General features: G+C 56.2%; 1 protein-coding gene across 3 annotated transcripts; it reads right to left on the reverse strand.

Moving 5' to 3' along the window:
• Positions 1–753: 753 nt before the first annotated feature.
• On the reverse strand, positions 754–25138 carry NFKB2 (nuclear factor kappa B subunit 2). 3 transcript variants are annotated; one of them, XM_077351132.1, is made up of 22 exons: positions 24989–25138; positions 24733–24811; positions 24560–24600; positions 24366–24464; positions 21953–22104; positions 19828–19934; positions 17818–17976; positions 14874–14978; positions 14191–14276; positions 13553–13691; positions 13331–13450; positions 7256–7462; positions 5354–5495; positions 5100–5214; positions 4176–4386; positions 3859–4028; positions 3374–3476; positions 2571–2806; positions 2264–2336; positions 1941–2113; positions 1738–1849; positions 754–1652 (listed from the first exon to the last, which is right to left on the reverse strand). In XM_077351132.1, the coding sequence occupies exons 1-22, from the start codon at positions 25022–25024 to the stop codon at positions 1501–1503; spliced, it is 2817 nt and encodes a 938-aa protein (XP_077207247.1). In that variant the 5' UTR covers positions 25025–25138; the 3' UTR covers positions 754–1500. The 3 variants fall into 3 exon arrangements, with proteins under 3 accessions (XP_077207247.1, XP_077207246.1, XP_077207248.1); XM_077351131.1 differs by having other exon boundaries at positions 1941–2116; XM_077351133.1 differs by lacking the exons at positions 21953–22104; positions 24366–24464; positions 24560–24600; positions 24733–24811; positions 24989–25138 and adding an exon at positions 20106–20211 and having other exon boundaries at positions 1941–2116.
• Positions 25139–26452: the final 1314 nt, after the last annotated feature.

The raw sequence follows: 26452 nt of genomic DNA on the forward strand, positions 1-26452 counted from the left end.
ACATATAAAAGGAGAAGAGACGGCTGTTTGGACAGCTGGAGGTCCAGCCTGCCTTTCCTATCTTTATCCAAGTGGATACAGCCTGCCTGCATGAGAAGGGCTAAACTTCCCCTTCTTCTAGCAGATGGGCAACCACAGGGCCGGCCTGGGAGAAGTGTCTGTTTCGTGGGGTGGGGGACGCCATTTCGATCTTTCAGCCGGCCATGTGGTTGCCTCTCTGGACTGGCTCAGAGGAATAACAGCCACCTGTCTCTTGCTTCCTCCCCCCTCCCCCGCAGGCCTGGGCCCTCTTCTCTAGAAGTGACCTTGACAGGACTGTCCTTATTCTGGTTGCCTAAAGAGGAGATGCCAGAGGGACAGGAAGAGGGTGACAGGCCAGGCCCAAGAGCCTGGGTTTCTCACCCTTCCTCTAGCCAGGGCCAAGCAACAGTTGCCTACATCTCCCAGCATCCCTCTGGGTGCACTTTGGACCCTCCTCGTATCAACCGCACCTCCTTTCTAAGAGGCCGACACAACCTTGACAAAAACCACCTTTGGAAAGCTGCACCCATTTCAGAGCCCACTGTGGCCCCAGCAGGACCGGCCACTTTCCCCCCACCCACGACTGGTTTCAGACGCCTGTCGGCACGAAACCCCCCAGCTTACAGCTTTTCGTTGTCCCCTCCTGACTCGGCCTCCTATGGCTCCCTGCGTTCCCCCCCCCCTCCCTCCCGAAAACACCCCGCGTGGTCCTCATGGAGCAGAACAGCAGCATTTTTAAAAAGATGTCCATTGTTTATTCCAATCCTAACCGGGATGCTTTTTGAGCACAGAACTGGGAGTTTTTGGCCGTCATCCCCAAGCTTGGCTTTTCTGGTCTAAAAGTGGTGGCTGGGAAGAGGTGCCCATTCCCAGCTTTCCTGTCCTCCATTATTCCCTCTGGAGCCGGCGAGCATGGACCCAGCGGGACACAAGACCCCGCCCCAGAGAGGACATGTTGCCCCTCACAAGTGAGGAATCCCCTCCCCAACAGCCACAGGCATCGCGGGTAACTTTGCACTGAAGGGAACAGCCCAGAAGGCCGGATTTTGCACAACGGCCGGAGAATTCTGCCCCCCAGCCACGGTTTGTCCCAGAGGACACGTCGCCTCAGTTCCCAAGCAGAAGGCCCTCGAATCGGCAGGACACGGAAGGCACCCGCAGGATCGGACTGCAGCCCAGGAAGGCACTTCTGCTGCATGACAAACCATGGAAGAGGCACGGAAGGAGCACAGGGCGGAGCCTGCCAACAGCAGCCAATCCCGGAGCAGCAGGTTCGGGCATCTCCCGGCCAAGGGAAGACATGCTGGATCTGCAGCTGCAGGGCCCCCTCCCCCCCTCCTTTGGCAGGCCAAGGGCCCTTCAAGCAGAGCTGGCCTCTGTAGGGCCTATGCTGAGCCGCCAAGCGGGAGCCCTGGCCCGTCAAGGCAGTGGCATCGTCCCTCCCCCGCTGGTCCGGCGGAGCCTCCTGCTCCCCTGGCGTCAGTGCACCTGCTCCCGCTGGCTGCGTCGCAATGGAGGGGGCGCGTCCACAGAAGGGACAGGCTTCGGCCTGGCAGGCGAGGCAGCGGGATCCTCCTCCTCCTCCTCCTCCTCGACCGACTGGCTCCCGTAAGCACTGTCTTCCTTGAGTTCTGCAGAGGGCCAGGGAATGTCATGAGCCCCGTCCAGCCCCCTGGAGCCTCCCTCCCTCCCTCCCTGCCCCTTCCACAGCATTACCTGCACTCTGCAACTTGACCGATGTCTCCGGCCTTCCCAGCAGCCTCACCTCCTCAGCCAGCCCCATGGAGTGGAGGGCGTCGAGCAGGCCTCGAAGGCTGCCCCCTGCCAGCTGCACAGAGACATGGCCAGAAGGCGTCAGAAGCCCCTCGCAAGAGGAGAAGGGAGCAGAACGGGAGGGGGAGGGGGAGGGGGGTGCTGACCTCATAGCTTTCCAAGAGTCTCCTGCTGGGGGAAACGGTGCCCTTGTAGGTTTCCACCAGGCTGCAAAGGCCCAGCCTCCTGGCCAACTCGCACCAGTCAGCCCCGGGTCTGTCCCGCTGCAGGAGCTGCTCCAGGAGCCGGAGGCTGCCGCTGTCCAGGGCCAGGAGGCTCCCTGCTGCAGAGGAGAGGGGGAGGTGAGACCAGCCCCAACCCCTGCAGTCCCCAGCCCCTGCTCCCCAAAGCATACTGCCCTCCAGCCTGGGCAGAGGCAAAGAGGAGCCGGCCCTTGCCCAGCCCAGCCCAGCCCAGCCCCCTCGCTCACCGGGGTTTGGAGAAGTGGCGTCCTGCTCCTTTCCAGGGCTTCGTAATGAGGCATCCAGCAAAATATCCCTCACCTGGAGGGAAAGGAGTCTTACTGGCCTCAAGTGCTCCCCAAAGGGCCACACCGCTGGAAGGAGTCTCCTCCTCATGCGCCTGCAGCCAATGTGGGAACCCAAGCCCCCCCCCCCCCCATTCAACTGCAGTGCAGGTGGGCAAGCCAAGAGCCACGGGGTGCCACCGTCACCGCGTGTGTTCACAGGACCTTGCAACGGGATGCTGCCAAAAGACCTCTGAGGCCAAGGGCCTACCTTCTGGCTGCGAGTCAAGTCCAGCGGGGTGTGTCCCCAGCCCTGCTGGCCAACAGGCCCTTTGCTGCCCCAGCACCCGCGGCGCCCGTCCACTGCTGCTGGCGTGCCCCAACACGACTCCCCCAGCTCCATGATCCACTCCTCCTCCTCCTCCTCCTCCTCCTCCTCCTCCTCACTGCTTGGGTCAGAAGGGGGGGCCAGGACAGGTTCGTCGTTCTCACACGCGATGTCCGCCCCTGGGGAGGCAGGGACAGGCAGCTCAGCGGCAGCACGGCTTCCAACGAGGCACAAGAACATTAAGAGAGCCAAAAGACTGGTCTGCACTTCAGTGGAACCATGAACTGACTTCACACATTTCCTGATGCAAACAAGAAGAGCCGCTTCTGGCCCTGGAGTCTGGAGGGGCCCCCACCCCACCGCCCCCCACCCCCACCCCCGGGGCTCCTCTTCTCCACAGGTCTGGACATTCCACCTGCACTGGGGGGAGGGGGGGCACAAGGCAGAGGACGACTTATCCAAATCGGCCGCAATAAAAGCAAATCTGAAGGATGGAATATACAGCCCCAACTGAGGTTGGACAAGAATCAGTTTTGCTCTGCATAAAGAGTTCCCCCAAAGCCAAGATCAACTGCGCTGCTGGACGGGTGGAAGAAGGCAGCAGCTTGCTTCAGGACTACCCCCCCCCCACCTCCAGCCAGCCAGCCAGATGCCGAGGGGCTCAGCCCCCCCCCCCTGCAGGAATACCCCGGAGCCTCCTCGCCGGGAGCTGCGATGGCACCCCAGCCCCAAAAGCAACACTCTACCTGCTTTGATGAGCAGCTTTGTGAGGGTTGGGGAGCCCTTCCCCGCAGCCAAGTGGAGAGGGCTGTTCCCGGCAGACGTCCGGGCATTCACGTCGGCCCCCAGCTTGGAAGAAAAAAACAACAGCAGGTGAAGGGCAGGCAAGGCACTTGAGGGGAATTCAGGACCCTTCTGAGGAGAAACGGCTGGAGCTCCCAAATGGCACCCAGGGGGCCTGAACACCACAACTCCAGGCGGCACGACGGACGGACGGACAGACGGACGGAATGGAGGCCCCACGCAGGAGTAAATGACGTACCAAACTGGAGTCACTTCTCTTCTGCATCCCCCCCAACACAAACACACACACACCCTCAGGGCCTCACAGAAATCCGTGACTTCCTTATGGGGATGCTGGAGCCTCCTGATGGTTGGGCCGGCAGAGGGAACCCGCAGGGCCTCCCCAAAGACCCCCCCTCCCACCCCCGGGCTGGTAAGCTGGACCCACCTTCTTCAACAAGTGGGAGGCCAGGTTCAGATCATCCATCTCCACCGCCAGGTGCAAAGGGGTCCGGCCGCTGTGCCGCTCTGCTGCGTTCACGTCAGCTCCCTTCTCCACCAGCAGCTCCAGGCAGGCCGGGCTCTTGGACTTCACGGCCAGGTGCACAGGTAGGAGGCCTGAGAGGCATGGAGGGACTACCAGTTGCGCTCCCCTCTCTGCACAGCAGAACCGCAGCCCCCAAAAACTCTTCTGCCGGCTCCAGCTGCTTTTTGCCTTGCATGTGGCCCACAAACAGGACCGGCCCCACAATTCTCTTTACTCACCAGAGTAGTTTGGCGATTCCAGGAGACGAAGGAGGAGGTGGGGGTCCACGTGGCAGAAAAGGGTCCTCAACATTTCCTGGTCCCCCGCCTGCAGAGCCAGGTGCACCACGGAGTTCCCAAAACGGTCCAGCAAGGTGGGGTCTGCTCCTGCCTGCAGCAAGTAGGCGGCCAGCCTCGGCTGCTGGGTGATCACAGCCAAGTGCAAAGGCGTCTGCAGGGAGATAAGTAGCAGCCTGCAGCTCCAAGAGGCCCCGAGCCACACTTCTGCAGCCGCGCGGTGGGATTACTGCAGCCTACCCTGGAGGGCCCCCCAGCGGCTGCTGGAGCAGGCTAACTGGAACACTGGCACCGCTTCCCAGGCCCAAACCCAGGCATCGGGGCTGACTCTTCCAGCCCTGCAAGACCCCCGCGGCCCACACTCATCGCCCCCCCCCCCCCCCCCGGGCAGCCATTCCTAAAGGGCAGGGCCCACCGCTGGCTTCCCGGGGCATTCAAAGGGGGCGCGAGGCTGATCCTTGTCAGCCACCTTGAACCAGGAGGGACACTGGGTGAAGAATGTTCTACTAAACGAACGCCCACCAGCACCCCCCCAACCCCCAGAAAAGGCCCCTCTGGAATCCGTGGGGTGCTCTGGGGGCTCCCAAGGGGCAGATGCGACAGCCAAGCTGATGCGAGGGAGCCGGGACACTCCGGAAACACGACGCAGCAAAGAAGCACCCGGGGAAAGAGGGGAGCTGATGACCGGGCGCTCCAGCAGCACTGCAGCCGCTCCGGAGGACAGGCCGAGGGAGGCTCTGGGGAAGACCATCGCGAAGGGAATGGACCGAAGGGCCCAGGAAGCCCCTGGCCAACACACACCGCTTGGCTCCCACCGGGCCGCACTTCGGACAACAGCGGCCGCCCCCTGGGATCGTGGCCACTCACCTGCTGCAAGCGGTTGGCGATATTGATGATCCGCTGGTGGGGAATGCTGACGGCGACCTGGACCAGCTGCCCGGCCACAGCCGCCTGCTCATGGATGACGGATAAGTGCAGCGGCCTGCGGAGACAGAGAGGCCGGCCGTGGGGCGAGGAGCGGGGCCCCCCTCCCCAGAGGAGGAGCAGCAGCGGGCCTGGCTTCAGCGGGAGGCCGAGTCAGCCGACCGAGGCTGCAGCTCCCATCCCCGCAGCAGACTCACGTGTCTCCGTTCTCATCCTGAGAAGCCGCAAGGTGCCTCTGCACGGCCAGCAGCAGCCGGGGGTCCGCAGTGACCGCATAATCCAGAAGTGCCCGGGCACTGCGCCGAGCCAGCAGCAGCATCCACGGGCTGCAGTCCGGAGCTGGCAGAGGAGGACACAATGGGCACGGGCGTCAGAAACAGGCACCCCCACCCCCCCTGGCACAGCGGCCTCAACACAAGGCTGCTCTCCCTCCACGGGGCCCTCTGGCTCCCCAGGCTCTGGGGGTCAGCCCTCTTCATTGCCCCAGTTCATCATCGCTTGACCAGACTGTCCTTCATCTACTTCTGTGCGGAACGGAGGCCTCTGGACAGCACCTCTGCCATCCTAAAGTACACGTGGGGGAACTGGGCTCTCTGCTGCTGGATATTTCAGTTCTACTACACCATAAGCCTCCTAGAGCTTGAGGGAAGACCTGGACATCCCCCCCCCCCCCGCCCTCCAGCACACACACAGACACCTGCAGCCTACAGCAGCCCCAATTTTACCCGCCCCTTCACCAATCCAGGGGGTGATTTCAATGTGCCTTCACCTGCAACCGTTGTCCATTGACGCCTTGTGTGCAGACACACACGCTAGGACTGTGCAGGAGCAGGCCGGCCCTGGAATACTCTTCAGTAAAGCTCCTATAGGGGGCGTGATACAACCGCCGCGGTGTAAGCGGACCTGATTGCCGAAACAACCCATTGGGTGATGGACCCCTCGCGGCAGATTCCCCTTCCTTCAGGCCCCAAGAGCAGATAAATGAAGCTCTTGACTTCCTGGAAGCCCGTGTCCTGTCCAAACATTAATGCAGGGCCCTCTTTGCATTCAGGGAGTGAAGGGAACGCTCCAAGTCTGAGGAAGCGTTAGGGTAGAAAACAGGGAGGAGGATCTCCTGATCACCGTGGAACAGAGAAACCATCTTGGGAAGGAAGTCCCTTGAGGGGCACAGGACCACCTTTCCTGGAAAAAACTGCATTCGAGGCAGGCCTGCACAGAAAGCCGCGAGCTCCCAACACGCCTGGCGAACATAACGGCCACCTTCACGGAAAGGACACAGACCCTAACTGTTTGGAGAAAACCCAAGTCCCCAAGACCCTGGGGAGCCTCCTCTAAAGCACCCTTCTCCAGTAGACCTTGGGTCTGGCAGGGTAACTCTGGGAACAAATTATCTGAGGCCCGGGAGCCCATAACCAGGTGAGGAAACTCCACAAACCCTAACCCAGGAATCATGGGTGATAAGCGTCGAGTTGGATGTGGACAAATGGTCCAAAAAACGTACGGAAGTCTCCCCGGGAGGAGTGGGCATGCGGAGTTCCGAGGGGTCTTTAGGAGCTTTGGTGAAAAGTCTTCTGCAGCCAGCCTGCACTTGTGCAGCCCCACAGAACAAGACGGATAATGAATTACAATTGACAAAGTAGCAGATGGGCTCCTTCTGCTTGGGCAGGACCTCTGGATCCAATCTCACCATTTGAATACAGCTTGTGGGCAACAAGAAGTAATTTCATCTGGTTTCCCCAAGCAAATTCCTTCCAAGAACTAGACTGCATGTCCCTGTTGCTAAAAGAGACCCAGTCCTGAGGCTCACCTGCCAGCCATGCCTGCTGGGCTGGCCTGCGACACGGGAGCACACAACTTCACACTCAAGCATCCCCTGATGGAGAGGCAAGGATGCAAGCCTGTGTGACATTTCTGGCTGCCACTGCAGTGGCACTGAGATCTAGAGAACTGAGTAGGAAGCAGGCAGGCATGCCCAACACTGGAATTGAGTCAGGAGATGGGGCTTCATGAGGGAAGGGGGCGAACAACTGGGCTCTCAGCTGCACAACCCAGAGCTGGGACCCCTCGCACACACAGGCTGGCCACCTGCCCACACATACCCCACTGCAGCTGTTCCAGGGAGCTCTTTTCCTCCACACTGAGCCGGTTTCTGTCTCCCGAGGAGTGGAGCTCAGTCTCGTCCTGCCCGTCAGTTCTGGGCATCGGGATGCCTCTTCCTCCTTGGTAGCCCCCCACAGGTTGGGTGCCAGAAAGGTAGACACTGTTGTTATAGGGACTGTATCCAGGCGCAAGCCAAGGATTCCCAGCTAGAGGAGGCACAACAAAAACACAGACATCTCTATCAGCCTGTGAGTCAAGGGGAAAGTCTGACAGACGGCCGCAGTGGGAGCAAGAGTGGAGAATATCCAACGAGGGCTGCAGGAATCCGTGTTCCAATCACCACCCAGGCCCAACACCCAATCTGGAGTTGCTCACTTCCTCTTTACCAAACCTACCTCATAGGATTGTTGTGAGGAGGAGATTGTGCATGCCAGCCTACGCTCCTTGAAGGAAGCATCGGATTAAAGCAGGGGTGGTGGGAAAGTAACAATGGGAAGGCTGGTTCTTAAAACTACTCTGGGCCACTGTAAAGCTGCACAAAACGGAAATGTTTTGGCAAAACCAAATAACGCCTCCAGTCAAGGCAATTTCTCAAGTGATTTTGTTTATTAGTCTGCCACACCCAGAACTCTGGCTTCTTGGCAGCTACATTGTAAAAAACCCACTATAAAATCCCAGCAGAACACATAGAAGAGTTATCCCTTCCCGGTGGAGAAAAAACACCACCCTCCCCACCCACTCAATGGACCACCCCTGGAGGACTCTCATTCATCTCTCACCTAGTTGCTAAGGGCAACTAGAGAGTCCCCATCGCAGCCAGTGGGTGTCCAAAGGCCCAATTTGCACATTTCACCCCCTCGCCACACCCATGGATGCATTTAGCTCGCTGCCGACTGAAGTCAAGCACTGCTGCATTAGAAGCTCATTCAGGCCTCAGGAGACTCGAAGCACCACAAAGCTGGTGTCTATGGGTGGTCCAGCTCCAGAAATGGCTCCCCTCTACTCCTGCTGACCATTCCTTTGCCCTGAGAGATGTGAAGGGAACTCTCAATTAGCAGCTTACATTCGCCAGAGACGCTGCAGCTGCTCCAAGAGAACAGCACTATGTTCAAGGACCACCTTAGTGATCTTCCTTTTGCTTAAGTGGAAATTAAGCAAACCACCCCAAGTTGTGTGAATACTTTCATCCTACATCTTCTCTTGATCGTGGCTCCCAAATCAGCATGATCGTGCCAGAGAAGGAGCAGCTTCCTTTCTAAGCACACACCTTGCCCATGAGTTTGAGGAGCAACAGTTGTGTGGCTACAGGCCTTAGCAGAGTCCTTCTGCAAGTCACAAAGTTCACTTACAATTCTCCCCCACCTGCTAGCTGAAAACGGGCAATGCAAAGGAGAGGCTCACCTCGCTGGTCTTATTACAAAAGGCACAGAGAAATCCCCCAAAAGAGCATTCACATGGTGAAGCAGTCAAGGAAGTCAAAACAGTGTTGGGGGGGAGGGGCAGGTTAGTGGTGTGGTTTTTTAAGATAGAAGGAGACAAAAAAAGGAGAATTTTGCAAAACAAAATTCAGTAGGCAATATTTGAAGCAAAGACATTTTGAAAATGTGAACAAGCTGGGCAGATAGTTGGCATATTCTTTAAGAAAAATGAAAACAGAAGGATCCCAGGAATAAGAAATGGTCAGCAACCTGTTTATACAGATAAAGATACAAATAGAAGGGGACCATTTTTTCAGGCATTTATCCAAAGCAGATTCTATAGAACAAGAAAGACTGCTAAACTAAATAAAAGAGACACCTGTGATGGAGTTCTCATCTGAAAATAGAAAAACCTAAACAAAAAAATAACAACAGAAGAAATAAACTGTTCTATTGACGAACCTAAGCAAGAGAAAACTCCTGGACCAGATGGCTTAACTGCAATACATTGTAAATCTTTGGAAGAAATTCTGACTCCCTCCTTACCTATTGTTATGAATGAAATGCGAGAGATGCAGGAGTTACCCCAGACTTGGCAAGAAGCAGATATTACTTGGATTCATAAGGGCGGCATCCACCGTTCCCACAAGTGGACAGACCAATGTTGCTTCTGAATGTGGATTATAACATTTTCACAATGATAACTGCCAAAAGACTGAGAAGGTGAATTTAGATGCCACACATGAAAATTAGACATGATCGTTCCATGGAGAGAGATGAAAGATGCTTCAGGTACGTTTCAAATGGAATTGAACATTCGAAGAAAAAAGGTGAAAAGACAATAGCTAGATACTGGAAAAGCATTTGAGAGTTTCTTGGAAATTCATGATGAAAGCTGTAACGCATCTATAATGTGGAGAGAATTTTTTAAAATGGATCTTTATCAGAAATACTGAAATTAAAAAAGGAACTTGACAAGGATGCCCAATTTCACCCCTATTGCTTATTTTCAGTTTGGAAATTTTAGCCATCAGAATAAGAAAATATGAAAATATTATCAGAATAAATAATAGGGATGATAAAAACAAATTGTAAAGTTATGTTGATATCATGGTTATTTCAGTCACTAATCCCATAATTAAATCAAATGTGTAATGAATTAAATGTGTAGATTTGGACTATATAAAGTTAACAAAAACAAGACTAAGATAATGTTAACCATGACGAAGGAAGAGAAAGAGCACATGCAAAAATCAGTGGGATGTATCAGTTAGAAACCAATCAAATAGTTGGGTTTGAATTTAAAACTCCAAAAAGACACATTGGACAAGGAACATTATCTGAAAACCTAAAAACAAAAAAAGAAATAACTTAAGACATTTAGAGATGGGAAATTTTTTTTAATTTCTTGGTTAGGAAGGACATCTCCTGTTAAAATGAACTTAGTGTCTAAACTGTCTGATGTTCGGCTTCAGTTGCTATTTCATCTCTGCTGACCGATGGCCGGAGGAGGGTTATAGGAGGCTGCCGCCATTTGCCATACATGTAAACTGCTTTAATTGTTTTATGGGGATTTTAAATTGTGTGGATGCATCCATTGTGTTAACCGCTGCGAGCCAGTTATAATAATAATAAATATAACAACAACAATAAGTGCTACCGATACATACCGAAGACACAAGCAACATTCAAAAGAGACTGAAGCTAATAACTTAGGATGTTGAAAGGAAACTACACCTGTGAGCGGGTGCATATGTCGACTTGCCTGTGCAGATGACCAAGTGATATGGGAAGAAGAGAGGAAGCAGCTGTTTTCACAGCTGGCAATGGGAGGGGGAGGGGGGATATATCGACATATGAACCAGGCAAGACAAAACGGATGAGAGAGTCTGAGCCTAGTTTCCAAATGATGAGTTGGTCAAGCCACAAAGTCAGGGGTAGCTGCCTAGTGGTGGTGACAGCATTCCAGTTGAACTATTCAAAATCTTAAAGGACGATGCAGTAAAAGTGCTACACTCAATATGCCAGCAAATTTGGAAAACTCAACAATGGCCACAGGATTGGAAAAGGTCAGTTTACATTCCAATCCCAAAGAAGGGCAATGCCAAAGAATGTTCAAACTACCGCACCATTGCACTAATTTCTCATGCTAGCAAAGTTATGCTCAAAATCCTACAAGCTAGGCTCCAGCAATATGTGGACCGAGAACTTCCAGAAGTACAGGCAGGATTTCGAAGAGGCAGAGGAACTAGAGATCAAATTGCCAACATACGCTGGATCATGGAGAAAGCTAGGGAGTACCAGAAGAACGTCTACTTCTGCTTCATTGACTATGCTAAAGCCTTTGATTGTGTGGAGCACAACAAATTGTGGCAAGTTCTTAAAGAGATGGGAATACCAGAGCATCTTATTTGTCTCTTGAGAAATTTATATGCAGGTCAAGAAGCAACAGTGAGAACTGAACATGGAATCACTGATTGGTTCAAAATTGAGAAAGGAGTTCGGCAAGGCTGTATACTGTCACCTTACCTATTTAACTTGTATGCGGAGCACATCATGAGAAATGCGGGATTAGAGGAGTCACAAATTGGAATCAAGATTGCAGGGAGAAATATCAACAACCTCAGATATGCAGATGATACCACTCTAATGGCAGAAAGTGAAGAGGAACTAAAGAGCCTGTTGATGCGGGTGAAGGAGGAGAGTGCAAAAGTTGGCTTGAAACTCAACATCAAGAAAACAAAGATCATGGCATCCGGCCCTCTCAATTCCTGGCAATTAGATGGGGAAGAAATGGAGGTAGCGACAGGTTTTATTTTCCTGGGCTCCAAGATCACTGCAGATGGGGACTGCAGCAAAGAATTTAAAAGACGCTTGCTCCTGGGAAGGAAAGCTATGGCAAATCTAGACAGCAGCCTAAAAAGCAGAGACATCACCCTGCCAACTAAAGTGCATCTAGTCAAGGCTACGGTATTCCCAGCTGCAATGTATGGCTGTGAAAGTTGGACCATAAGGAAGGCCGAGCATCAAAGGATTGAGGCTTTTGAACTCTGGTGCTGGAGAAGACTCTTGCGAGTCCCTTGGACTGCAAACCGGTCAGTCCTAGAGGAGATCAGCCCGGACTGCTACTTAGAAGGCCAGATCCTGAAACTCAAATACTTTGGCCACCTCATGAGAAGGAAGGACTCCCTGGAGAAGAGCCTAAAGCTGGGAGCGATCGAGGGCCAAAGAAGAAGGGGACGACAGAGAATGAGGTGGCTGGATGGAGACACTGAAGCAGTAGGTGCAAACTTAAATGGACTCCGGGGAATGGTAGAGGACAGGAAGGCCTGGAGGATCATTGTCCATGGGGTCGCGATGGGTCAGACACGACTTCGCACCTAACAACAACAAGCTGCCTAGGAGGGATGGGGCCCAGGCCCACTCTTCCCTTCATCCTGGGTTAGTTCTCACAGCCATCAACAGAATCAAGGAAGGTAATTTAATGACCCTCCCCCCCCATCTTCCAAGTGAAGGATACAGAGGGGGAAACACATTCTCATGACAATGCTCTTGGGGGAGCAAAGAGGCAGGGAAGAGGGATGGCCCCAAGGCACGTTTCAGACGGGGAGTGAGCAGGAGCAGCCATGCAAGCCAAGGCCTCTGCCACCCCCCCCCCACCTGAGGAGCGCTTCAAGAACTGACCTGTGAACACCCAGAATGCTTCACACCCCAGCTGCTCGGAACCAGGTGAGGCCAGAGCAATGAGCTTCTGCCTCGGATCAGCTGGCAAAAGGGATTAAGTCGAGCCCTCAGAGAAGTCTCGGAGCCTCAAGAAAGCCCAAGGATGGACAGTTGGCTAGAAAAGAGGCCCCCTCCCCCTGCAGATATGGACGTGCGCAGGACGCAAAGTGTCACTGCAGAGCTTGGGGGGTGGTTTTTAAAGAAGTAACCCACAGGAGAGCCATTCACACAGAAGGGAGGTGCGCCTCAGAAGAGCCATGCACAGGCCGCTGTGGCAAAGGTCTCTGTGGCTCATGAGCTGCGGCTTCGTGCAGAGCCAAGAGCCTAGAGAAGCAGGGAAGCTACAATTCAGTGCTGTAAAACATTTCCACCCATAGTTGAATAAGGACTATTTGCTAGGAGTGTTTCTGCCACCTCCCCAAATCTTTTACTCAGTAGAAACATGGACGGGAAGGGATCCCCAAGGGCCTTCTAGTCCAACCCCCTGCCCAGCGCTGGAAATTCTCAACTCTCCCTCCACCCACTGCACTGGCAGTGACTCCTCCTCTAGGCCTGCAGGAAGGCAAGACACCTCCAGGCTCCTTGGGCCAATCTGGCCTAGAGGAAGATTCCTTCCTGATCCCAGCAAGGCCACTGGGCATTACTTTGTTTCGCTCACGAAATGTCAAGACGGTGGAATTTCCATTTCTGAAAAGGGGGCTGAGAACAATGACCCTCCACAAGCCCAGCGCCAAGACAGAGGCTGCCCTGGCAGGAATTCTGCCCCCCAGAACTCCCAACAGCCTCAGGCTCTCCTTCAGCAACCACCAGAACTTGGAGCCCCGTGGCTGGAAAGAAGCTTTCGCTGCTGGGATTTCCCCACCGTCTCCCGCAGCCATCCCGCTTAGCAGCAAGGCGCCGTTGAGAGCCGTGGCTGGGAAAGGGCACGCTCACCTCCTCCGGAGCCATAGCCCCCAGCACCGCCGCCGGCCCCTCCCATGGGGGCCCCACCCCCAAAGTGCTGGGGGAACTGGGGCAGCGTCTTCTTCCGCTTCCTTTCCACTTCTTCCTTATCTGCAGTCAGACACATGGGAAGAGGGTCATCACGGTTAGGCCCCAGCAGGCCCTCTGGCAAGAGCAAACCCCCCTCACCCCCCCCCCCGAGGGGCCTCCTACCTTCCACTACTGGGTAGTAGGTGAACTGCTTAGAGTCGCTCACGTCCCCCCCTCGCTTGCGCTTGAGCTGCAGGAACACCGTGACCGGGCGGTCGATCTTGCTCTTGTGGTAGGGCGGGGTGCGGAATACAATGGCGTACTGCAGGGTCAGAAGCAGAGCCGAGGAATGCCCCAGGCAGCCAGAGCCCCAGGGCGACCGGCACGAGCCAACCGTAGCACCACCGCCCGGGCCAAGCCAGGCCAGGCCAGGCCAGGCCGCCAGCCCTCCCTCCCTCCCTCCCTCCCTCCTTCGCAGGGCCCGCCATCAAGCCGCCCTCCTCGTCAGGGCAGTGCTCTGAAAGGTATTCCCCCTCGGGGGAATCCAGCCCCATTCGGCGGGGCCGTTTGGGAGCCGAATCCCAGCCACGGGCCCCCCTCAGCATCCGCCACCGGGAGGCCCACCGATGGCTCACCGTCAATGGGGACCCAGAGCTCTCAGGAGCCAGCCCTGTGCCGCGAGTTTTGGGCCCGCGATTTGCCCCTGTGCTTTTGTGGATGTCCTCCGTAACAATCATCACAACCACAACAACTTTATGTTTATAACCCACCCTTCCCAGTTGGCTCAGGGCGGGTACCACAGGCCCAATTAGACACTGTACCTGTTTGTGCACATCTGTGGGGGAGAAATCCCCAAAGGCCTGCCAGCCATTCTCGTCATCTTCATAAAACCGCACCTCAATATCATCTAGGGAAGCAAGGAAGTCACTGGTTGCAAGAATATCAGCACTGGTCCCCCAAACTTGCAGCACTGTCCATTTCCCAAGGGTCACCCCAGGCTCTGCCTGCCTGCCAGCCTAGCAGCCCTCTTCCACCTCTCTGCATTCCTCACGCCCCTCTCTGCCAGCCCCGGCTCTCCATGTCCTTCCCTGTCCTTCAACGCCTTTTCGGGCTCTCTCTCCTGCCTCTCCCCCTCCGAAAGCAAGCCTTGTCCAGATCCTCCAGAGAATCAGAGCCAGCTGCTTCCTTCAAAAGTGCTTCCCGAGGGCCTGTCCTCCTGACACCTCACTCCAAACCCACTCACTCACTTTCCAGCCCCAATGCAAAGTCCCGCACGGCCAGCAAGCTGGTCTTGAAGGACCCCGAGAGAGGGAAGGCATGTATTTGGTATAGAGGCGAAAGGAGGCAGGAGTCTAAGAAGAGACACAGTTGGCAACACATCCAGGTCAGTCTTTGCCCCCCCCCATCCCGATGCCTGAAGCCCCAAGCTCTCCCAGCAGAGGGAGGGGCACGTGGCCTGAGAAACCTCCCAGCAGCCTGCTAAAGAGAACAGGGCAGCACTGACCTTTCTGGACCTTGTCGCACAACAAGTAGACTTCATCTCCACCTCGCACAGAGCCGGCCGTCTTGTCCATCCGGGAGATCTTCAGGTTGGAAGCTCCAGGAGACTCTACAGAACAAGGCCCAGAGGGGGGAGACGGCTGCCAATCTCAAGACAACCCCCCCCCAGGGGGAGCCTTTGTCCTTGTCTCAAGCACAGGTGTGGAGATCCTCCAAGCCCCAGCGGCCAAAGCCAAGTAGGGAGAGCTGGCATGGCTGTGGCCACATATCCCCACAGAACCAGATTGACACAGACCCCTGGCCAGGAACGTTGCTCAGCTCTTGCTCTTTGCAAAACCAAAGGAAACAATCTGCTAACTCAAGTAAGCGCTCAGCTTCCCCATTAGAAACTAAAAAACCCAAACATGGCCTTCTCCCAAGGAAGACGGCACTGGCCGTCTTCAAGCAGAGGATGAGCAGATGCTTCTCCTGGATGCTTCAGGCTGGTCCTGCCTTGAGCAGGGGGTGGGACTAGATGGCCTGGATGGCCCCTTCCAATTCCAGGGGTCCATGAAGCACAGCAGTGGCCCTGCTGAAGGTCCTGGCAGACAGGATGCGCAGTCGCGCCAGACACCCGGACCCTGCGGCGGCTTCAGAGTAAGGAAGCCGAACCTTCTGAGGCTGCCCTGGCCGGCCGCAATCCCAGTCAGACACGTGTGTGAAGATGCCACTGGCTTTGGGACCCACTTGTGGCCCACTTGTGCTTTGCAGGCCTTGCTGCCGTATCCACTCCCTGTTCCCACTGGTTGCCCACTCCAGCCATAAGGGTGGCACAAGGGACTCTGGGTAACAACACTCCCTGCCACCACCTGGTTAAAGTACAGGGTCACAGCTGGGAGAGCCAGGACCCCTTGCTGCCCCTTTCACACAGCTTGTGGGCACTATGGGGATGAATCACTACAAGGGGATACCCCTCTGGGTCTTCCCTTTGCACTGGGCTAGCATTTCTGAGGCGGGGGAACACTATGTGGATCAGAGAACCATGGCTCAATTCCAATTTATAATGGATTTATTAAAAGAACTGGATTTAAAAAGCACCTTTATTACAGCACAGAGTAAAGCAAAAGAGACAAAAGAAACTGGGTGAAATGCAATCCCTCTGTCCCTCTGCTTAAAACACACCCTCTCTGATGCTAATACAGAACAGGCCCCTTTGCTTAAGCAGTTCTCAAAGTCTCATTGCATTATCCACATGCCCAAGATGGCTGCTCACCTCTTCTCCCAGCTTGCTCCTAGTCTGATGATGAGCCCACGACAGAGAACTTTCCATCCCTTGATCAACATCTTAAACCCTGCCCACGGCGCCATGGGCGCCGCGGACTAAATAAAGCCGTAAGGGCGTAAGGGGAGGAGTTTGGGCGGGCTCTGTCCGGGATGAGGAAGGGTGCCGATTGGCCCCTTCCACTGGACAGACCAGCGGGGCCAATCGGCAGGCACAAAGCACAAAGCGCCTGCCAATTGGCCTCTCCGATTGCCGCCCCGCCGCCAAGGGAGCAATTGCAAACCGCGCACAGCGCGGCTCGCAGTTGCTCCCTTGCCAGCGGCCTGATGCAGCGAGAGGCGCAAAGCGCCTCTGACGCGTCAGGCCGCCATGTCCCGCATGCCGGCGGTCTGCCAACTCGCCGGCCGCGAGATCGTTATCTAGCGCCCGCTGTATTGTGAGTACAGCGGGCTTGATTACTACTCATATATACTTTCCCATCCCCTCTCACAGGAAGCTTCCCACCTAGGAATCCTGGAAGAAGCTCCCCCCTCCACCCCCCCCCCCCCCCACACATCAAGTACTTGCTTCCTGGCCAGGCCAGTCAACATGTGAAAGGGAAGGTGAATTGAGGCTTAGTGGCCCCTCCCCTCTCTCCCCAGCCCAGAGGGGGGAAATTGTCCTTTTGAAGCACCAGTGGGCATTTCTTGGCAGGTTTCGTTCAAAACATTTTTAATGCTGCCCTCCATACCCAAGGGAGCCCATGCAAACAGCAGCTGGCCAGATCCTTCTCCTGGATGCTTGAGGCTGATCCCGCATTTAGCAGGGGTTGGGACAAGATGGCTTTTTCCAGTTCATGTCCAGCCCAACTGCTGAGGGGTCAGCTTCAGATGGTCACCCTTGGTACCTGCTAACCAGGAGGCTGTTTAGCTAATTGCAGGACCTCACGAGCAGCACTGAGCTGGGCAGGGACTCCACAGTCACCCCATCTCCTCCTCATGATTTGTCACGGGACCTCCATGAATTGTACGATTTGGCTTCTACAGCCATAGAATCTCATAATAAAATCAGCAGAGCCCTGATCAGACCAACAATCCATCTAGTCCTGCCTCTTGTCTCATGCAGCGACCAACAAAAAGGAGTACATAGAATGTAGCAAATAATCACAGGTTGAATCAACAGTTTAATGAGGGAAACCTCTTAACAGGAGCGTGCCAATTTCCAATAGGAGACAAGTCCCAATTAATTGCACTTGTTTCATCAGCACTTCATCAGTGCATGATCCTGTTTCCTCCATAGATTATTACCTTATGCACTGATGAAGTTCTGATGAAACAAGATACTTGTCTCCTGTTGGAAATTGGTACACCCCAGTTAAGAGGTTTCCCTCATAAAACTGTTGAGTGTAAGCACACGGATTCATCTGGAGATTACTTGGTTCACAGAGTAGCCAACCACTTCCTCCAGATGCCCAACCACAGGCCACAGAGGCCTGATATTGCCTTCTGGCTCTGGGATTTAGAGGACTAGTGCCTCTGAATGTGGAATTCCCCTCAGGCATCGTGGCTACTAGCCACTGAAGAATTCAGGGAGGACAGGCCTATCAACCCCCTTTTAAAGCTGTTTATCCTCTAGCCAACCAAGTTCCCTTAAAGAAGAGGACAGAACTGCCAGCAAGTGACTGGGCGGGCTGCCGATTTACACTCACTGCTGTCATGGATGGGGTCAGAGATCACGGGCTTCAAGGCAAGCGAGAAGTCTCCGCTGCTGTCACGAAGGTAGGCACTGAAGCGCAGGCGGACGATGCTCAGGTCCATAGTTTTCTTCAGCTCCTTGGCCTCCTGCTCAATCGCTCCCAGCTCTGATTCTGCCAAACCAGACGTCACGCTGCGGTGAGGAAAGGTGGCACAGGGACACTGGGAGCCCAGCCCAGCCCCCCACATCCCTGGGGGCTACGGTCAGGACTGAGCTAAGCAGCAGTGTAACCCATGGAAACCCAGCCCTAGACAGCTGTGAACCCATGGAAGGGGGCCCTTCGCACTTGCTTCAGGTCATGCTCCCTCTTCTCAAGGGCCGCACTTGACCATCCTCTTTCCCCCGGACACTGGTCAGTGCCAAGGGAGAACCATTTCTGGCTGAGCCACTGGCCTCAGAGAACGTCCCTTGATAAAACTGCCTGCTGGGAGCCTGATGCTTCCCTTTTCCAAGCAACCTGTGGAGAGATGGGGAGTGTGGCTAAGAGAATGCAACTCTCCTATGGACGCCAACTTGGTTGGTGGGTGAGGGGAGGTGCTGGCGTGCTCACGGCTCAAAATGTGCTTCTAGCAAGAGACAAGAGGACTTCTGCAAGCAAGAGAGACAGCTAGGCCTCCTCCCAATAGCTTGCAAAGTCCTGCAAACCAGAGGGCCAGTGGCAGCCTTCAGGCCAGTCTGACCGGCTCCATATCTGCACTGACCCTGTGTCCCTTTATCAGCCACATCTACCCACAGAGGCTGGAAAAGCTGAGGCAATCTTCCGGGGGGGGGGGGGGGTTCTCACCTGCCCTATGGTTTATCGGCTGGCTAGGAAGGCCTCCTCACTTTAGGGATAAGAAAATGGTACTTTGCACATGCTCCATAGCCTTGTATTGTCTGCTTTTTTCATTTACCTGGCTGCTTTCTGCGTCTTCCTCCGAATCCCCCCTTCCCTGTATAAACTGCTGTCAAGTATCTTCAACCTGAAGTGGTACAATCCTATTTGTGTGGTAAGTAACCTACCAAAGGGGGGGGCAGGGGTGGGATGCAGCCTCTCCCCCATCTCCCATCCTGTTTAACATCTTAATGCACACTCTAGGTCAGCTGGTGCAGGGATTTGGGCTCGATTGTCATCAACATGCAGATGACACCCAGCTCTTCCTCCTGATGGGTGGCCACCCTGACTCTCCCACAGAAACATTCACCAGCTGCCTGGAAGCAGTGAGGAAATGGCTCAAGCAGAGTGGTCTGAAGCTCAACCCTTCAAAGACAGAGGTCCTGTGGCTGGGCAGGAAGTGTTCAAGTGAGGAAGTGCAACTGCCCACCCTGGACGGAGTACAACTATCAGTGGCTCACTTTGCCAGGGACCTGGGCATGATCTTCAATGCCTCCCTCTCTACGGAGGCCCAGGTCACAACAGCAGCGTGGCTGGCTTCCTACCATCTAGGCCAAGCCAAAGTTCTAGCATCCTACTTGGCCCAGAACATCTAGCCACAGTGACCCGTGTGATGGTCACCTCTAGACTGGACTTCTGCCACTCACTCAAAGCAAGCCTAGCCTTGCCGGAGTTAGCACAGTTCCGCAGGGCCTGCAAAATGGAGATCTTCCGGCAGGCATTTGGCTGAGGGCAACCATACCAACGTCATCCACCAGGCCCCCTAAACCCCTCCCCAGAAACTGAACCAAACAACCTATGGGATTCTTAGTTAACGGGTTGTTACTACCAGTTTTTGAAATATTTTTGAAAACACGGTTGTACTGTTGTTCTATTCAGCATATTGCTGAATTGTATGGTACCCACTCCTATGTTCCCATGTTCTATGTACCCTGGGTTCTACCTGGTTCTATGTAAACTGCCCTGAGCCAAACGAGAGGGCAGTATACAAAATAAAATAGAATAAGCCTTGCGCAGCTCGGCCCCAGGGCCATGACCTTCTCCTTGACCACACCCCCCATCACACTCCCCTTCCCAGCTCTAGGTCACCTGTCAGCGGTTGTGTCCTGTTCCACATCTTCTGCTTGTTCAGCTTTTCCTTGATGATCTCCATCATGTTTTTCTTTGTCACGTGAAGCACACCCAGGTTATTAAATCTGAGAAAGGACACATCCGCACAGCATTTGAACACAAGACACAAAGCACCAGGATGGGCAGCTACTTCCCCACTGCAGGCCAGGGCTGTGGAGACTCAACACATTCAAGAAAACAGACTACTGAAGAGACAAGAGCAGATGCCACCACGGGGCCATCCACTACTGACCCACCTGAGGCTCACTTTCTCTTCCAAATCTAAGTTGTGACCAAAGGATACAGGAAGGTCACAGACAGACCCGCATGGGAGCTCCCAGGGAACGAGGGCTCAGCACCGTTCTACACAAAAGAAGCAAGATCGCTTGGCTGGAGGGCGGCTGAGTGCAGCAAGGGACACGAGGCAGTAGCAGAAGGCCAGCAGGCGCAGCACAGGCACGAGTGGAAGGCAGGAGCCCCGCTGTAGTATGACAGCCAATAATTCTGTGGAGCTCCCCACAGCTGCAGGCTGGATTTTCAGCTGGATTGGACAGGCAGTGAGAACCCCAGAATTTGACAGCTCAGGGCTTCCTAAGCAGGGTCCCGGGGAGCCCTGGGGTTGCACAAGATCTCCCCCAGAGTTACGCCACTGACCCGGGTGGATGTCACTAGAGCCCGCTTCTCCTGTTGATCTACAGGCCTAGCCCCTCTCTCCAGAACGGAAACGGTAAAGCAGCAACCGACTGACTGGCTGGGTCCTGCATCTTACTTCCATGCCTGTCACCACTTCCGGGTTCCTCAAAGCCTGGAAAATATTCCAGGGGTTCCTCCACAGTCAAAATGTTGAAAAGGGCTGCAACCGCTCCAAGCAGGATACCCACTTTGAGCTTGAGCATGGGTCAGCTGAGACCACTCCCATGCATGCACCCAGCATTAGGATCTGCCTTTCTCTGAAGAAGGGTGGGCAATGACCCATGTGAGCCAGCACTCCACAACTGGAGCCTGGTCTCAGCCACAGACAGTTTCTCAGCCTCTCCCCCATGGAGCAATGGGAACAAAGGGCTGCACAGGCAGGGAGGTGGGAGGAAGGGGTGGTCTCTGGCGGTGGAGTTGTTTTGGTAGAGGCAAAGGGCCATTCCAAAAGCGGCGTGGGTGCCCTGCAGCCCTCGCGCAGCCCTGACTCTTTCCTCTACCGAGGGCAGCAATGGGGCTCAAGGGGCCCTGCTGCCTCCAGCCACACACGCGGTTGGGAGTGCCCAGCAGGCCCAGCTCATGCAGAAGCAGCACCCAGCAGCCCAGGTCCCCCACTCCGCCTCCTTGGGAAGCACAAGCACAGGCATCCCTTAAGCACACCTCACTCTACGTAAGACGGACGGGTGGTCGCGATGCTCTGTGGCCTTCTTAAAATGCAATCCCAACCAGAACACCAAGGAGGGCATGTCCACATATACAGCACGGTCCGGAACATGGTTTGACATTCGAAACCCAATTTAAAACAAGAGTTGGTTTGTATGCCCCCCTTTTCACTGCCCAGAGGAGTCTCCAAGCGGCTTCCATTCGCCTTCCCTTCCTCTCCCCACAACAGGCACCCTGTGAGGGTCATGAGGCTGAGAGAGCTCCGACAGAACTACTTGGTCAGAACAGCTTCTGGCAGGGCTGTGTCTGGCCCGAGGTCACCCAGGTGGATGCTCGTGGAGGAGGAGCGGGGAATCAAGCCCAGCCCTAAGCCCAGATAAGAGGTGGCCACTCTTCACCGCTACATCCCACTGGCTCTGAAGCCACTTCCAGATGCTGGTCAAGGCAGCTCCAATCGGAGGCTACTTCCAGACTGCGGCAGTGGGCTCCTGCTGGCTCATCATGACTGACAACTCAAACCACTTGTGACTAAGGAGGGGCTCAGGCAAGGCCTTGTAGCTGTACTGGGAGATGAAATGCACTTCCTAAGGGGCCAAAAATGCTACCCTTGATGCAGCCAGGCTAGTTCCTGGGAACATCAACATCTGAGGGAGTGGCTGCAGTCCCTCTGCTCAGTTCCGCTCAGAGGAAGCCTGGCCCAAAGAGGAAGTCGGTCGAGATCCCACCTACAGCCCACCCCAATACCTACTGTGCAGTCATGTCCTTCGGGCCCACCATCACCACACAGTTCCCGGCTTCGTTGCACTGCTTCCCCACCAGGCTGTGGGCGTGCACCTGCGGAGGGTCGGTGTGAGTCACCAGGTCCACTTCTATCTTGGCCTGCCCGACATAATTAGAAATCTGCCAAAGAAAGTGGGCCAGGTGAGGCCAAAGGCTTCTTCGCGGGTAGGAAAGAAGACTACACCCCTGTAGCCCCCTCAACACCGCTCAACCCCTCCACGATCCAGCCACTTCCTCCGGACAGCGGCCTCCAGTGGCCTCAGAAGTCAAATGGGCTCCCATAATCACAACCTAGTCTGTCTGTCTGTCTGTCTGTCTACCTTTCTCAAGAAATTATTCATGTGTGCTAGAAGTCCATGTTGCATTTACAGTGTTTAAAACATGCAATAAAAATGACAGAGTGATCCACTGTTCTGACATCACCAACTGGATCTGGCCTTGACCTGGCAAGCAGAAAAAGCCAACCAACGGCCCGTGCAATTCTGGCATCCCTGCATGCTCCTGCGCCTGCTCCCCCCCCCCATTTTTCAAGCACACATCTGATTCCCTGCCCATGAGGCCCACAGCGCTGCCAAAAAATGCAGCGCTTCCAGTATCACCAATAATGTGCACAAAAAAGAAGACACAGCAACACAAGCAGGTAGGGCTTTGGCTACAGCAATCCCCCAGAATTCACCCACAGGGCTCTTTTTCTCCTCAGTCCCCCTCCCCTTCGCCACCATCCCTTCTCTCCTCAGGTTGTCCAACTTCCTTCAGCTGCCCTGAGGCCTGACCCCCCTGCCCCCCCCCAGCATTTCCTTCTCTGTTTCTGCATGGCACTCCACTCCTCCCGAACACGCCGTTTCTTCAGTGTTTCCTCCCGTGTTCTTGCCTCGGTCCCCGGCCTTGTCCAGCCTAGCCTTGTTTGCCTGTCTGTGGAAGCCTCTTCCTTTCCTGCTCTGCCCACTGTGTGTTGCACACCTTTATTTCAAGCCTCCTGACCTCTGGGCCCCTGGGACCTCAGCCGGCCTCCATCGGAAGTTTTAATCCCAGCCACAGGGACCATTTTCAGTTTTCCTATGGAAGCTGGACTACAGACTGTTCTGATCTCCATCAGCCACGCCTTCTGAGCCACCTCGGCGGCAGAGGCCTTACCACCCCACGTGTGATGTGTGCGTTGTGCTCTGGCAAGCAGCTTCTGACTCACTGGGACCTCTCAAATGTTCACTCGCTCATCCTCTCTCAGGTCTTGCCCACAGAGGGCCCTCGTGGCTTCCTCATCAATCCTTCTCCTGTTGGGTCTTCCTCTTTCCCTAACACAACAGTCCTTTCCAGAGACCGTGGTCTTCTCATAAGACATCCAAAGTACAACAGCCTCAGCTTAGTCTTTCAGGTTCTAGGGAGAGTTCCAGCTTGATTTGATCAAGGAGCCACTGACTTGCCTTTCTGACCGTCCACGGCATCCATGAAACTCTCCTCCAACCCCACCCTTCAAATGAGCTCACTTTCTGCACTGTCCAGCTTTCACATCTCTACACAATGGGAATCCTACAGCAGCCCCACCTCCTTTCTCTTAAGGGTCTTTCAGGGCTGCCCTTTCCAGCTGCAGCCTCCTCCGGACTTCTTGGCCGGAGCCACCCTCTTGGCCAACAATGGAGCCAAGGAAGAGACCACTCTGAACCATTTCCAGTTCTTCACCATTAACCTCCTTCAAGGTGCCTAATTCCCCAGTGGTCATTAGAATTGTGGTTTTATACCTCAGTCACTGCTCTCAAAGTGGGTTACAATCACACCCCCTTCCTCTCCCCACAACAGGAATGTGTGTGTGTGTGTATGGAGGGGGGGTGCTGAGAAAGTTTGAGGAGAACTTCATGCTGATGACTGGGGAATCAAACCCAGTTCTCCAGATCAGAGTCTGCTTCTCTTGACCACGACACCCAGCGGGCCTTTGGTCTTTCAGATCTCATCTTGTTTTAACCTCCATCGGCAGCCGCTCCAGGCCTGTATTCTGCCAGCCATGCCGTGGCGTGCCCTGGCCTGTTAGTGCCCCTGCCACCTCCCGTAACTCCAGCGCAGGGAGACAAGGGGCTCCTTGCCTGATGCCCTCGCGAGCTGGACACTATTTGAGGGTCTCCATGCTGTGCCTTAGCGGTGCAGGCGGAAGGCGGAAACCATGCCACGCCTCGCCCCTTTCTCTGAGAAGGGCACCCAGCTTGCCAGATCCACACGGCCCACAGCCATGAAGCCCCCCCCCCCGGGCAAAGAGCCCCCAGGCAGGACTGGTGCTGGGCAGGCCCCCCCCCCCCCGGCCAGGGAGCAGCGCTATTAGGAAGAGAGGGGGGTCCCCCCTCCCTCCCTCCCTCATGCCCCCTCCCTCCCTCCCCCTCCCCCCCCTGGCTCACCCTGACGGTGGGGAAGGTCTTGTGGCCCTTCTCGCTGGACGCTCCGGGCAGCCCGCCGTGCGAGGGGCCTTCGCAGCCGTAGCGGAAGCGGAAGCCTCGCTGGGGGGGGGGAGGAAAGGAGAGGAGAGGAGAGGTCAGGCCGGCCCCCCCCCTCTGAGCCCCCCCCGCCCACCCCCCAAGGGCCCCGCCCCTACCTGCTTGGGCTGCTCCAGGATGGTGAGGAAGGGCCCGTCGGCTGCGGAGACACAAGAGGCGGCAAGGAGAGGCGGCAGAGGCAGAGGCGGCGGCGGGCAAAGGACCCCCCCCCCGGGACCCCCCTCCCCCACCCCCACCCCCACCCCCTCCCCCTCCCCCTCCCCCCGCTTACCGGTCTCCATGAGGAGCTCCGCGGGGTCGGCGAGGGGGGCGCCGAACTGGAAGTCGTCGTAGTCGAGCCCCTCCAGGCCCTGCAGCCCCAACGGGGGGGGGAGAAGAGAGGGGGGGCTCAGGGCCGGCCGCGGGGGGGGGCAGAGGCAGAGGCCGCGGGGGGCGCCTCTTCCGACGGGGGGGGCGGGGCAGGGCGGGTGGCGAACCAGGGACCCCCCTCCCCCCCAGGGACCCCCAATTCCCCCCCCCTCACCCACCGCGGGGAAGGCGGCGGCGGCGGCGTCGCACTCCATGGCGGGCCCGGCGGAAGCGCGCCTGGAAAGTCCCTCGAAGCCCGGCCGGGCCAGGCAGGCAGGCAGGGAGGGAGGGAGGAGCCCAAGGCCACGCCCACACGCCCGCGCGCCGGCGCCCGAGCACGGCCACGCCCCCGCAGCCGGCAGGGGAACCCCGGGGCCATCCAGTCCAGCCCCGCGCAAGGCAGCCCGCCCCCCTCCCCCCCCCCGGCCAAGGTCGCAGGACCAGCTCCCTCGGGTGGGCGCCGGCCCGGCTGGGAACCCCACGGACGGAGGGCCCCGCCGGGCGCAGCAGGGGCCTCCCTCCCGCCCTCCCTCCCCCCCGTGGGGATCGGGGCCCGGCTGCTGAAAAGCCAAGGAAGAGGACACGCTGTGTTGACCCACCGTGGTCCAGCTGGCAACCGAGGGCATCCCCGAGGGCATCTAGTCCACGGCCCGGCCGGAATCCCCGGAGCAGCTTCTAGGAGTGCTGATATTTGGGCCAGGAAGGCCCGGTGCAAACGGGGGGGGGGGGCGGGGGGGTGTCCGGAGAGGGTTTCTGCCGCCGCAGGGGAATGAATGGCTGCCCGACTTCGCCCGCTGGGGACTCTCCCGCTCTCATCTGCAGGCGCGGCCAGCCAGAGCCGGCGCGGGAGGAGGACCCCGGCGGACCCCGCCTGCCCCGGCACCTGGCTGCTCGGCGGTGGCTGGAGCTGCTTGTCCGGCGGCCGGGGGGGGGGGAGGTCCTCTCTGCAGTCCTTGCTCATGGCCACCCCCCCCCCCCTCCTCGGCATGGTGTCTGTGAACTGTCTGGTGGCGCTCCGTCCCACAGTCTTCCTGATGGGCACTTGAGAGTGAGCGTGCCAGCTGGTTGGCATTGAGTCCCGGGGATCTGGCTTTCTGGAGTGTTGCTGCCGTGAATGACCCCCCCCCCCCGTTCCCTGGGATTGGGTTCATGAGCTGCTGCTGCTGTGTGTGGAGAGCTCTTTGGCCATGCCAGGGGGACGGGTGTGCCCACTGCTGCCTCGGGATGGGTGGGGAGGCAGCGTTAGGGTGGACTGTGGCTTGGATGCTGGGCTTTAGTGCATCCTGTCCTTGTGATTCATTTGGCCACCCTCTCACCTGAGACTCTCCACTGTGTGAACCTGGTACTGTTGGCACAGATTCACTGCAGAGATTCTCATACAAGTTCCCCGTTCTGTCTTTTCTGGACTTGGAGGGGGGGGGGAGGGGGAGGTTTGAGGTACAGACACAAAACCTAAAAGCATAGTTGCAGGAACCTCTCCTTATAATAACTCTGAATTTTCAGAGACCATTTTCGAAGAGGAGTAAAATGTGCGTGGCCTCCTGCTTGCAAACGTGATGGTAAACCTCACGTTTCAAGCCCTCCTTACAGGAGACCCCCTTCTGCAAGGGAAAACAAGCCAAACCTCCCCCCCCACACACACA

The sequence above is a fragment of the Paroedura picta genome, chromosome 8 (assembly GCF_049243985.1).
Source record: "Paroedura picta isolate Pp20150507F chromosome 8, Ppicta_v3.0, whole genome shotgun sequence".
NCBI lineage: Eukaryota > Metazoa > Chordata > Lepidosauria > Squamata > Gekkonidae > Paroedura > Paroedura picta.

Excerpts from the sequence above, each read along its gene's own strand:
- NFKB2 (XM_077351131.1), bottom strand. The coding sequence starts at position 25,024 with ATGGAGTGCGACGCCGCCGCCGCCGCCTTCCCCGCG. Across the intron at positions 5,496-7,255 it reads CCTGGAACAGCTGCAGTGGG|CTCCGGACTGCAGCCCGTGG; the intron begins GTATGTGTGGGC and ends CTCCTCTGCCAG. Across the intron at positions 2,807-3,373 it reads AAAGCTGCTCATCAAAGCAG|GGGCGGACATCGCGTGTGAG; the intron begins GTAGAGTGTTGC and ends CTGCCTCCCCAG.